This window comes from Euprymna scolopes, chromosome 36 (assembly GCF_053919585.1).
Source record: "Euprymna scolopes isolate OS-2025 chromosome 36, ASM5391958v1, whole genome shotgun sequence".
NCBI lineage: Eukaryota > Metazoa > Mollusca > Cephalopoda > Sepiida > Sepiolidae > Euprymna > Euprymna scolopes.
This window is the reverse complement of record NC_136517.1, coordinates 58,025,185-58,039,531: the sequence shown is the minus strand read 5'-3', so window position 1 is coordinate 58,039,531 and position 14,347 is coordinate 58,025,185. Positions and strand designations below refer to the sequence as shown.

Here is a 14,347-nt window from a genome sequence, read left to right as displayed (position 1 = left end):
CAAATAGGCAAAAGTTTGAAGATAGAAGTAATTGTTAGAGAGAAATAGCCGCAGTCAAGAGAAGACATTCTAAAGTCATCAGAAAACAGTTGCAGAAATTAGAACCTCATGATTTCTGGAAAATTTATAACAGTGTAGTAAATAATGAACAATCGACAATTTATAATTATATATATTTATAACAGTGTAGTAAATAATGAACAATCGACAATTTCCCTTAAGATTGTTTGCACAGAAACTGAAAAGGCAAATCTGCTTGTTCAATGTTTTGCCTCCGACTCCACTTTAGACCCAGAAGGCCACCCTCTCCCAAATTTCTCTTTGCAGACAGCAGCCATACTTAATGACCTGAAAATTATCCTTTCCCTTGTTTGAGATGCCATAATAAATCTAGACACCTCAAAGGCATGTGGCCCGATCTTATCTCTGCTATACTATTAAAAAAAATGCTATGCCGAGGTTGCTCTAGTTCTTTCCAAGCTCTACAATGCCTCAATGAATCTTGCTTTTCTGACTGTTGGGAAATTGTTTCTGTTGTACCAGTTTACAAGAATTCTAGTGAAACAAAAATGACCCACTCAATTATCACTCCATTAGCCTCCTCCCTTTCTTTGCCAAAATCTTGGAATCCTTAATCAATCAAGCACTAGTCTGCCACTTTACAAACTTTTATTCGACCGACAATATGGATGTAGACAAGCCCATTCTACTGCAGATATCCTAACTGTAATCTCCAAATGTATATACTAAGCACTGGATAAGACAGGGGAAGCTAGGTCAGTAGCCTTAGACAGATCTAAGGCATTTGATAGGGTTTGGTCATGAAAATCAAATCATATGATATTGCTGGCATAACAATCAAATCCTTCTTAGATAAGAGAAAAATCCAGGTTGTCCTTGATGGTCATACATCAAACAAAATGATATAAATGCAGGTGTGCCACAGGGGTCAATCCTTGGACCTTTATTACTCCTGACATTCATAAATAACCTCCCTGATAACTGAGATGGGGATATTTGCTGATCACTGCACACGTAACAGATACGAGGATAAAACTGATGAACACTTATCTAAGGAAATTGCTAAAACTCTAGAGGAAGACCTCCAGTCTGTAGTGGAATGGAGCTGTAACTGGTCGGTAACGTTCAATGCTGCCAAGACTAAGCTTATTTCCTTTAATAATTATAAGAAACCTTCTCAACCACAGACTGCTATGGCTTATGATACTCTGCCTGAAAGTACTTCCCTCAAACTCCTAGGATTAACATTCACAGACAACATGAATTGGAACAAATACATTGAGGCAACTGCTAAGGCTGTTGCGAGGAAGGTGGGCTCTCTTTACCGTGCTAAAAGGCTACTCACATCTGAGAGTATCCTGTCTGGGATGGTGCATCTGCCACAAGTCTCTCGCTCCTAGACAGGGTTCAAAAAAGAGTTGTCAACCTAATAACTTCTTAGCTATCAACTAAACTCCAACATCTGTGCCATCACTGAAACGTGGCATCCCTGTGCCTGTTTTACAAGTATTTCAATGGTAAGTGCTCTGACAAACTCCGACCACTAGTACCCCCTCAATGACAATATCCCTGACAAACCCGGCAAGCAGCAACATTGCATCAGTTGTCAATATAAACAAATGCAAACCAGGGCAGAGAAAAGAGAACGAAAAGAGGGCGAGAAGAGCTGACCAATTTGTCATTGTTGTCACCAAGCCACTTCTACCCTATACCCTTCTCTCTCTCTCTCTTTCTATGCGCCGAGTCATTGATAAAATAAACAAAGTTTTGTATAAACAACTTGTCAGCATATTTCTTTTGTAAAAAACAGGTTGATTGCCGATATATACCCGCATGCACTTTGGCACTCAAGCTAACAGAATTATATAGACTACACGGTCACTCAGAAAAAGTGCAGCAATAACGTAACAGTAGCATCAACTCTTTTCGCCATCGCTTTTGGATTGACTAACTTTTTTAGTTTCGCTAATATGTTTGTAATGGAGTTGCCTTATCATCATGTGGCCTGCACACATTTTGATGTTCCCCAAATACTTGTGTGTGATGTTCCTACTAATAGTCATGTGTCATGATACCATTTTTTCATTGAAAATGTCACATTACATAAAACTGAAAATCAGCACTCATTTTCTTTGACTGGGGAATCCGTTTAACATTTCCAGAAGTATTTTCTTTGATTGCAAATGAAATCAATATAAAGGATTTTATGTTGCTTATTTTATTGCTGATGTATGTCGACATTATCATGCACATTTCTTTGTGAACCGGCTTATTTAACATGATGCTACAGTGTTCACTAATAGGCCAAGTAATTTAGGTTCTATCTTTGGTAGAATCATACCAAAGACTCAAAATTGGTACTTAATGCCCTCTTGCTTAAACATTCAGCATTAAAAAGATGAGGATCAAGGATAAGTGGGGCAATCTTAGGAAAGAAGTGACACTCTCCTTTACACCTAGGTATAGTAACTAATGAAAAGAGAACCTTTGGATCTCCCTCGACTATGGTCCACCACTTTACTTTTTTTTTTCTTACTGATGTAACTTTGTACCTTCTATCTTGTCTAAAAGAAAATTTTTGAACCGCAAACAGCGAGAAAGTGTATATATTACCTGAGTGCAAGGTGAAAAGGCACATCAATTGTTTTGATTAGTCCATTTGTATCAATGAGTGCAACCTGGAATGTTCTGTTCTTCGTGCCCTGACTTGTAACGTTATTGAGCCCCATCATGCCATAGCCAGGACAAATTAGACGACAACTTTTGTTCACATTAAATGCAGCCACACGAGGACCATTAACTGCAGTCCATACCTGTAAGACAAGAAAAACACTTTATAGGACAAGGAAAATAAAATAGTAATTCTTTACAATACTTCAATCACACACACAAATAAAACTTATTCTTGTTCCTGAATTTTTCAGATGAGAACTGATAATTGATACTTTTTGGATGATTGATCTTCAGTGTTATTCACACAACGATAGTAATAAGTAGTAAGATTGTACATCTAAAAACAAGAATAGGTTTATGGTTCCCAAATTCATACTAGATTTGTTCGTAGCATAATGAATAAAGTACTAGGTTAAATTCAGTTGTAAGTGACTCTTTTGGAGGTTGAAGGTTCAATCATCACTGCAGGTGAATTACAAATTATGTCAGATGTCTACTCAGTCATGGCTGACGGAAAAAGAGCATGCTACTCCTGTTGATTAAATAAAGGGTTCCATTTGAAATTCTATGCAGATTTCAAAGTTCAACAAGGTACACCTGAAAAAGGTTAAAGGTTTCATCATTTTAAACGTTGTGAAAATAACACTCAAGATTAGAACAGTAGTCCAAAGGATACAAATAATAAAAGCTTATTCGGTTAAATCCAAAGATTCAGTTCCCAAAGTTAAGATGCCGGAAGTGGACTCGGTTTTTAGCGAAATATGGAACGGAAGTCACTAAGCATTAAACGAAATATGAAACCATTTAAAAAAAAGATAAAAATAAAAAAAAAACTTACTTTTTACATTTCTATAAATATATTTTTTAATATTTAAAATATATTCATATGGAAATATTTTATTTCAAAAAAGTAATTTAAACTTTCATAGTTTACATTTCTCTAAATAATATTTTAAAAATATTTAGCACATTCATGGGGAAATGATTTTTTCAAAAAAGTTTACATTTCTATAAAAAGTTTTCTTTAATATATATATTTTTAATTCTTAGACAGAATGTCTTTCACAAATTTTATCACATAAATCATGTATCATAAAACAAAGTAGCTACTTTCAACTGAATTATGAATCTGAAATTTCCTTAAAACATGTAAATAAAAATTTTTATTCTTTTTTTTTTTTGTGATAAAAAAATAAAAAAATTATTGATAAAAATTAAAAATATATTTATTTCTTTTTATTGTTTTATGATAGCACAAGGAGTGCTAAAACTAAAATGATTTTTTTTAAATAAAATATTTCTATATGGTTTTGTATTTTGTTTCATGCTTAGTGACTTTTGTTCTGTTCCATATTTTAGTTAAACTGTATCAACTTTCGCTATCTTAACTTTTGGAACTGAATTTTCTTTTAGTTATTCTTTTAAAACAGTCCCCTTTTTCTATGAATCCTACAGTTGTAGTTCAGTTAAAAGTTTTAGAATGACATTTTTGTTCTGCGACGGGTGTGTACATCAAAGATTATTCTGTATTTTTTTTTGAATTGGGTTGAATTCTGCACACAAAAAAAAAAAAAAAAAGAAAAAAAAAAAGGATAATTGCCAAAGCCCATCAAGTACATTTACATATAAAATATTATCTTTTAAAAATAAGCGCTTATTTCAATAAAAGTCTTTTTTTAATGTTATGGCTTATTCTATCTCAGCAAAATTTAAAGTATGCTCCAGAGTTTTCATTGCACGTCTATAAAGTTACCTTGTCAGATTTTCAAAGTCAGACTCAAATATCATTTAAGCTAACAAATCAAACTTTGTTTTTCATTTACTTGTCCTTTACCATGTTATTATCAATATAACATACATAACTACAATTTATACTTAATTACTTACTCTGGCCCAAACAATCTTTAAACATTTTTGACCAATAACCAAAAGGAGAATAACTCCTAGTTTAATTGAAGAACACAAAGTGAATTTCGAATGGGCTTTCCTTGGGAACTTTTTTATGCTGACGATCTTGTTATCATTGCTGAATCTCCAAAGAAACTTTTTGAGAACCTTGCCATATGGAAGAAAAAATTTGAATCATGTCAATATGAAAAAGATCAAAGTTCTTTACTGTACGCATAGTTTAAATGAACGGCAAATCTGGTAGATGACCTTGTGGATTCTGATATAAAGGAGTTGGTAATAACTCCATCTAGTGTTTTTTACAAGCAATACTCTGGCATAAAGGGCAGATTGGTGGATGATGTTGAGTTTGTGTGTCTATGCTGAAAAAACCTATCTTTACCCCTAATCAAACCAATTTTGCAATTCGGGATGTATCTTTGGAAGTCATCTGCTACATTAGAGTCAGGATAGGTAACAATGGAGGGTGTACAAATGCTATAACAACCAGGATACAATCTGCATGGAAGAATCTGGAGAACTCATTCCCATTCTAACCAACAAAGGCATACCCTGAAGTTCCGTGGACAGGTCTTTGTTGCTGGTGTTCAAAGAGTTAGTCTGCATGCCACTGAAACTTAGGTTGTCACTGTAGATGATATGAACGGGCTTGTGAGAAATCACAGCACCATAGTCAGATGGATCTGACCTTCAAAAATTATTGCTGATTTGAAAGAACATCTTGGCATTCCCTCTTTTGTTATTCTCAGGCATGGTAGATTGATATGGTTTTGGCATGTGAAGAGAATGGATGACAACCTTTGCCAATGCAGAATGTTGTCCTTTGATGTCAGAGGCAAATACTGTGACTGACCAAAGAAGCGATAGCTGGACACTGTCAAGGCTGGCATCTATGCTCTAAACATCAGAGCATCTGGTCAATGATTATGTATAGGGCTTAAAAATGGAATCAAAACTCTTCATGAAAATTCAGATACCTCCGAGTTCTGCGAAATTTTAAGAATAGGTATTAGACATCAATTAATAAATATTCCCCAAATTTCAGTTTCTTTCAAGTATTTAAAATTATCGTTAAAAAGTATAATATGGACACAACCTACCATTTAAAAATTCAAAAATTTCAAATTTTCATTGAATTTCATCCATAGTCATTGTATACGAATGAAACAAAATTCCCTTAATTACAATTTATTCTTAAGATCACTAAAGCTTAAGCCTTCAATTTAAGACATTTTCTAGACTTAATGGATTTTAATCAAAATTGAAATAAGGATTCTAAACATAAGTTTTAGTATCAGTATGTCTTGATTTTAATCTTTATAAGGACATAGGAGAGGTGAAAACTGTTCTGTTCAGAAAAATTAATTTTACCTGCCCTGAGACATGTATTGTTCTTGTACTTAAGAAAACTTTTCAAAAACGAAACTACAAAATAAATAAAAAATAAGGTTGTTGTCCAAACTTCCGATATTAAAAAACAAAAATAAAGAAAAAATCTGTATGATATATATACCTATAATGAAACAAAAATATCATATTCCAAAGATTACATGAATTAGTTTAATTTTTATTAAAGTAATCATTTTAATGGGAATTTGTAGGCATTACAATAGAAATCTCACAAGTTTGAATTATTGAGTAATCTTTTTTTTTTTAATTGTTTTCAAAATGGCAGACAAGACAGCTACTCTTCTGTTACTCATAAAATTCAATTTTCTTCTTTGAAAATAAAACTACATAATCAATTTACATGATTTTTAGAATATGATATTTTAGTTTCAGCAATTTATGATTTTTGGAATATATTTTGTTTCGTAAATTACAAGTTTTTTCTTTATATTTGTTTTTTAATATAGGAGAATTCTGAACAAGAACCAAAAATAAATACATTTTTTTTCTTTAAATTAAATAAAAGTTGTTTACTTCGAGAATTCCTCTTCGGGGAGCATAAATAACGATGAACTGTGCAATTCTACGTAATTTCTGCGGGTTCGTACATTGACTTTTCTCTTCCTTTACCTGCACCCATCCAACTTGAGCATCTCGATATCCTGAATGAGAAGAAATAATCTTAGTATCAATAACATATATACACAGACATGACAGAAGTTTTTTTTTATATATCAAGGCCAAAAAGCCATCTCTTATTTGATTTTTTATTTCTTCCTGTGTTTAATTGTTTTTCCTTTTTATCTTCTATACATTCTATCTCCATGATATATCGTGTTTTTTCTGAGGCAGCAAACTTTAAATTAAAATAAATCACCGAAAAATATTTTTATTATACAAATATGGTTAATTTTTGACATTTATAATTTAAATAGAATTTCGGGATTATGGCCCTATTGCTCACACGTATATGGTGTCCATCTAAAGGTCCAATTTTCAAACTCTATGCAATAAATTAAACTGTATTTCGGCAATAACACATCAAATGTTCTCTTCCAAGTCATCTATTGTGTCTGGTTTATCAGTGCAAACATAGGACCTAACATATCCCAAAAGAAAATAATCTAATGAGGTTAAATCGTATGAATGAGGTGGCCAGTTAACAGGTCCATTTCATAAAATTATTTGTTCATCAAATGTTTCTCTCAGTAAATTGATTGTATCATTTGCAATCTGAAAACGCTGCTTGGCTATCAGTCTCTTCATGACGAATTGCCAAACTCAGCTGAACTCAAAATAACTGGTAGTTGCCAAATTTGCAATTAAGTTTTCAATTTAAAGTTATAATATATATATATATATATATATATATATATATATATATATATATATATATATATATTCAAAAAAGCTTTTCGTCCTTACAACTCCAGAAGTGATCTTTCTGACAAAGGAAGGAAGAATGTCGTTTTTTTGGGCTGGTTGGTGCTTTGAGCAGATAATATGTGGAGATTTTCAATCCTCTCACAATATTCATCATCATTCAACTGCCAATCTATCTATATCATTATTGCTTATCCTCAACTGTTTTTTTTAGGGATTTTTATTTAGAATAACTTATAAAAAAAAAAAAAATTTATTTAAAACTTTAGATAAGAATTAAGAAAGTGATCTTTATTACCTTTCCACATTCTGACTCCAATTCCTCGCTGCACATCAATTAGAATGACTCGGCCGTAACTGTCAGTTGTGGCTGCATACGAATTGTTTGGAGATAACACAATACTTTCTCCAAGTCTTCTCTTATCGGGTAAACCAAATCTTTGAATAAACCAAAAATACACATGCAAAGATAATACAAAAGAATACATTTTATAAATGCTAAGTAACTTATCAGATACCTTTGACATATTAACACAGTAAGTGCTAATTTAACTTAATATTTGTTGAGTGTCTGGCTGCAACTATGGCTTTTCACCTTTTGCTTTATTAAATGAAATTACAAAATGAAATTTCCAATTCTTAAATGACTAAATAATAAAAAATATATAAGCAAACTAAAAAATACAAATTTCAATTCTTAATTGAATGACTATAAGCTAAAGTTCTGCTCTGTATCTGCTGCTCTACTTCCTCTTCTACTCTTGCTGCTTGCCTCCTTTGCTTTCATAGTTTCATCAGTATTTAAAGTTGAATACTCTTCAGTTGTAATGTAGAAACTAGTGTTGGAACGATTAATTGGAATTGGAATCGAGAATTGGAAAAATCGGAAGAATGGGGGCTATCTGAATTGGTATCTGAATCGGAAAAATTGATTCTATTTTCTGATGCCAAATCGAATCTTTTAACTGTTTTTTTTATTTGATTTTGTTTAAAGTAAAATCTTTCATTGCTGGTAATAATGATAAAATAATAAATATTTATGGATTTTAAATTACCAGTAAACCTAAAATCGATAGATCATTCTCCACAAGTATATTGTGGCGTTTAGGAAAACATCTGCATTTTTAACATGTGCTTTTACAAAAATCGGGGGAAATAACAATCTTATAGTTAAATAATTAGAGATTTATAAAAAATCGGAATGGAGAATTAAGCACAGAATCGGTAATTGTATCGGAATCGGGAAAAATATTGAAATCGTCCCATCACTAGTAGAAACATTAGTTTCTCCATTCTCAACATTCTTGTAGGTTCATGCACATTACCACCTGTAGCCTCTCATTCTATGGATGCTAAGGTCTCTGTCTTTCTCCATCACTAAAATGGATCATCAACTCTTGCAAGTAGTGGTAAAGTTGCATACTGATCCAGTTTTTTTGTGCAATTATGAATAAAGGATTTAGTCCTCTTAAGTTTAGATTATGCTTCTTGCATTTCTTTTGTACTTGCAGTTGCAGTACCCAGATTTAACTTAGCCTCTACATGCTCTTAAGTTTGGATTTGTTACTGTAGACTTCTTTAAAGTTAATTCATCAAACAGGTTTCAAAGAAATACAATCTTATTTTCACTTTGAACTTCTTGCCCCTCAGCACATCTCGAAGAAGTGTATCCTGATTATGCTTCATTATCATCAGTAGAAGATGTAGAATCCAATTCTTAAGTGTTTCCAAAGTATTTTTTTTATTTAAATTTGAATCTTAGATATAGGAAAGTAGACACACATAAGTTTTTATTTAGATTGGATGAAAATCTTATTTCCATTGATTCACTGAATCTAAGAAAGATTCCACTAAAGTCAAAAATATCAGAGTTAGATTGAGCAGCTATTGATAGAAATAACCTCAAAGCTAAAATTTTAGGTATTATCACTGATATGTTTGAAGTTACTTGCTTCTTTGGTGATTTCTTGAAATGGACAATTTTTTTTTTTTTAACAAGCCCCATTTGGTATGTTGTTGAGGTAAAAATCTTAACAGCAGATATTACAAGAGCTTTTCGTTGTTCTAAATTCCTTTTCTGCATATATGTTGAATATTGAATATCTTGAATGAGTTTGTTTTTCCAAATTAAGCTGATCCTGTATTCCAGTTAAGTTGCTAATTTCTAACGGAGAATGATTAAAGTGAGAGACTATATTTCTGTTAGTTGTAATGATTATCTTCACATCCTGTTGGGAAAATAACGAGTTATTTATTGAGAGTTGTAAAGTATGTATGAAGTATGAGCGTCTCTAAACCACAATCTCTGATACCAGCAACTTTATTTGATCCCACAAGACTAAGAACATTTTATTGGAGATTTTATACTCATCCAGAACATTGTGCAAGTCTTCACTTGTTCTAGCACCTGTGTATGTACCAAGGAATGGAACAACTCTAAGCGCAGCTCTGTATTGTTTAAAGAAACTTTATTTGTAGTAACAGCCCAAATGGCTGTCATAAAAAAAAAATATTGCTAATTTCATAAAGAGAGGATTGAATTTTTGTTTTTACTTTTCTAAATGTATCTGAAATCATCTTTTCAGTGAAGTACTTTTTTGATGGAACAATGTAATATTGAACAAAATTTTGCAATAAGCCTATTAAATTGAATATCAGATGTTATAGAAGATGTAATCATTTCTATCGGATAATGGATCTATTTTGACTTTTGGTCATTAATATACCAAATCTTTTTCTTTTTTAGTATTTTGGTGTTTCACTGGAAGCTCATAGTTGTCTCCATTGGTCCTGAAATGTTTATCTCTGAACATTGTGTTTCGTTTTCTTATCTGCAACTTTTGCTTCTTCTGGATGAACATTTCTAAGATAGTTTAAACTATTAGTTATCGTAAAAGTTTTTACTGATTTGCCACTCCTTGAGTGGATGGCTTGACAGGGTTTACAGACAGATGTATTTATATTTTAGGGATTGACATTAAAAATATTTCCTGCAGAAACCGGTTACTATAATGGTTGTTAATATTTAATTAATTTTTTACGCATTTAAATTACTTGGTAATTGATGTCAATGCAACATGCATTATCTAAACAAGAAGAATAATAAAAAAAATGAATGTAATGGAAGCACAAGTCCAAAACTGAGGAACAGGTGTATGACTAATAGAGGATGCTTTATTTTTAGTTTGCATATGGTTACAATTTACCATACAATTTATAAAAACTGAAATAGTAATACGTATATTTGACAGTGATTTAAAGTACGATATAATAATGTCACCTGACGAAGGCCAGAGGAAGTTGGCCGAAACGTTGTGCACCAATAAAAAGATAAGATGAGACTAATAGTCCGAAATAAAAACTAAAAACTAATAATAATGTTAATTCAATAGAAAGCAAAAGGAAAGAAATTTTCCATATGCTTACCTCTATTTTCCTCAGAAGAAAGGGTAACAGGCGACAAAAATTCGACAATTCTTAGTCTAAAGTGCATAAAGTGCAATGATTAAAAAAATAAAATAAAGACAAATAAATAACAATATGATCATTTATTAAGCCTATAAGGATTACATATTAGGAACCCTATGTCAACAGTGATTAAGTCAGCTAGTATGGATTTTGACAAGGACCACACTTTTCACATGTCATCATAACCCAAATTTGTAAAGCAGAATTATTCCCAGAGGGGCGACATAAAATTGAGGCAGGAGACACCAGATCAAACAGTAAACAAAACAGTTGAATGAAGTCATGTTTTCCAAACTAATAGAAACAAACGTCTCCTTATGTCCTCTTTAAAACGGTAATGCTGAAAACAAGTGACTATAAAAGAAATAAGGAAAAGAGACTATGTATAAACACTCTCCTACATATGTAGAAAGACTTATTTCGCCATTGAAAAATGGATACTATTGCAGATTCTTGTAAATGTTCAGTAAAGCTGGACCAGGAACTTATGCTGAGTGCTGGTCAAATTGATCAGCCAATCAGAAGGCAACAGCAAATGCAATTACCCAATGAGAAGCCACATAATTAGCAGTTGACTTGATAAATTGAAAGCAAAAAAAAAAATTTTAGTTATTAATTTTAGATCATGGAACAGCAAACAGCAATTAATCTATGCTGGACAAGTTAATACAGTCATAGAGTACTGAAAACAAATGATAACATCTAGATATGGCACAGGATATGCCCCCCCCCCCAAAAAAAAAAAAAAAAAAAAATCGGAAGAAAAGATGGAGTGGGCTCAAAAAATACCATTACAGATTGGAGGAACTAGCTCCAACTGTAAACCCTAACCCCCCCCCCAAATAAAAATTTAGTTTTTAATCATGCGAGAAAAAAAAAATGCTTTTACATATTCAAAACAATACTTATACATAAAACTTATGGTAGGTTGATCGTTTATGCTATTGCTTTTCCGTTCTATTTTTTATTATTGTAATTTGTATTTGATGAAGCTGGCTATTTTCCGTTTTCTAGCATTTTTAAGAGCTGCTTGGCTATGCTCAGCATATTCCAGCGGTTTAAGTCAGGTGCCGGGCAAATCTAAGTGGACATTTACAGGAATCCGGTTTGCAAAATACACTAGCTTATAATGAGATATGAACTTTTCAGTTGTTTTTCTTCTTTTAACTTTTATTCTTACTCTGCTATGTATTAAGCTCTCTTACTTTTTTTTTTTTTTTTACAAGGTGGTCACCACTTATCAAGGCCTAGAAGCCACTCAGGGATAAGGGTTATTGTGTTTACAGTTTGCTAGTATTGAGATTTTGATAAAGTGTCTTACTTAAGGAGGCGGTTCATCAGAAATTTGTTTATGTTGGACTTGAAGACATCCAGGTTGTAGTCAGGTGGGAAACAGTCAAACGGAACAGAGTTCCACAGGCGTGCACTTCTAAGAAAGAAGCTTTGTTCATGGAATCTACATTTTGGTTTTGGCATAGATAAAGAGTGGAGAAAATCTTTGACAATGGTTTCGGCCAGACGGATGTTTTTCATGAAAGATTGGCGAGGGGGAACCAGGGATTGGAGCTCAGACGAGCACTTGCCATGGCAATAATGATAAAACAAAGACAGGCTCGCAACGTCTCTCCTGTGGGAGAGAGGTTGCAGGGAAGAGAAAAGGGCATCCCTCACTAAGCCACAAAGCCTATATTGTACTCTGTCAAGGCAGGATAGGCTGTTTTTAGCAGCTCCTGCCCAGAGTAGCAGTACTCCATCCTTGGACGTACTTGGCTTTTATATAGATAAAGAATTGTATCAATAGTGAGATATCTTCTGGTGCAGTAGAAGGATCATACCATTTTTCCAGCAACCTTGGCAACAGACTTTATGTACGTGTTCCATTTCAGATTAGGAGTAAAGGTCAAGCCCAGAAGCTTATCAAAACATGGGGCTTCCCCTAGACGAGAGCCATCCATTTCAATTGATGCCAGATGGGGATCAGAGCGTTGATGATGTAAAGATAGGAGCTTGGTTTTAGATGCATTAAAAGTCACCAGCCACCTCTTCCCCCACTGTATCATGCGCTCGAGATCAGAGGAGAGAGAATCAGAGAGAACTTTGTCATTTACGGCTTTTGATGTGTTGCCATAGATGGTCGTGTCATCAGCATAGATGTCAACGAATGATTTAAGTATGTGTTTAGGGAGATCATTGATGTAGATCAGGAAGAGAGTTGGACCCAGGATGAACCCCTGAGAGACTTAAGATTTCTTGCAAAGATTGCATTATCTTTTATGGATTCAACACACGCACACACATTATATATAATTAAATAATTAGTCTTTATACCTGCAGACACGAGTGTTCATGCTTATGCAAGAACGCGAGTTGACTGCTTTAGTCCTAATTCTGCAGACAGTGTCTATCCTTAAGTATTCTTAAAGGGATTTGATAATTATGATTAAATGTTTTAGATGTACAATTTTATTACTTATCTCTATATTTATAAGGTTAGGCATGCATGTATATACACAGATACCTAAATTTATATAAGTTGACATACTGATTCTCACCAGATCACCAAAGTTAAGCAATATTGAGCCTGGCCAGTACCAGATGGGTGACCATTTGGGAAAGCTAGGTGCTGTATGTACCGCGCCGAGTCATAGAAATTTTCAGGTTGGTATTTGGGGGCGCATTAATTTACTGGGAGAGATGTCTTCATTAAGATATGCATCTAGGAGAAGGTAACTCTGATGTAAAAACCTGCTGTGGCAGTCATCTGAACTGACAAAGGTTAGCAGTAATACTAAAAAGTGTGGTTGGTTTTCCACAAAGCCTTCACCACTATAAACAAATCATCTGTGTGGATTTCTGAACAACTTAGTTGTTGTGGCAGAAGCTCATACGTCAAAATCGACGCGAGAGTCCATCATATGTCTACCTTTATAAATATAAAGATAAGTACACCTAAAACATAGATTTAAGGTTCCTAAAATTTATGCTAAAATTATCTGCAAAGACTCTTGATGCAATGAATAAATGTGTTAAATAATAGTCAGTTCTAAGTGAAAGTTTTTTAAAGATTGAGGGTTCAATCCTAGATGCTAAGAATACAATTATGAATTATTTAAACTTCTATCCAGTTATGCCTGACAAAATGAGAGCAAGCTAACCTGTGGATTAAATAAAAGGTGTCAGTTCAAAATTCTGTACAGATTTTCAAATTCAACAAGATCCACTTGAAGAAAGTCAGAGGTTACATTGATGGAAACATAAGAATAAGTTCCAAGATGAGAACAGTAGTCTGAATCATCTGAATGATACTAATTATCAATCCTTATCTCAAAAATTCAGAAACATTTTGAACAAAATTTTGTTGAATTCGATTTTACACTTACAAAATCATATCTTGTGATTCATGATTAAGAAAAAAAAATATTGAAAAAACGTTAGTCAAGACTTAAAATCTACAAAAATAAATAGATAAGGATGAATGACAAAGTACAGAATCCTATTAGAAAGA

General features: G+C 33.0%; 1 protein-coding gene across 10 annotated transcripts in view; it reads right to left on the bottom strand.

Annotated features, from left to right (window-relative positions):
- The window catches only part of LOC145260522 (rab3 GTPase-activating protein non-catalytic subunit-like), a 173,746-nt gene that overhangs the window by 95,611 nt on the left and 63,788 nt on the right, over positions 1 to 14,347 (bottom strand). For all 10 annotated transcript variants that reach the window (XM_080118664.1, XM_080118666.1, XM_080118667.1 and 7 more), the window contains 3 exons: positions 7,673 to 7,812; positions 6,526 to 6,653; positions 2,635 to 2,834 (listed from right to left, as the gene is read on the bottom strand). In XM_080118664.1, coding sequence (XP_079974790.1) covers positions 2,635 to 2,834; positions 6,526 to 6,653; positions 7,673 to 7,812 — 468 coding nt within the window. The remainder of the gene's footprint in view (positions 1 to 2,634; positions 2,835 to 6,525; positions 6,654 to 7,672; positions 7,813 to 14,347) is intronic.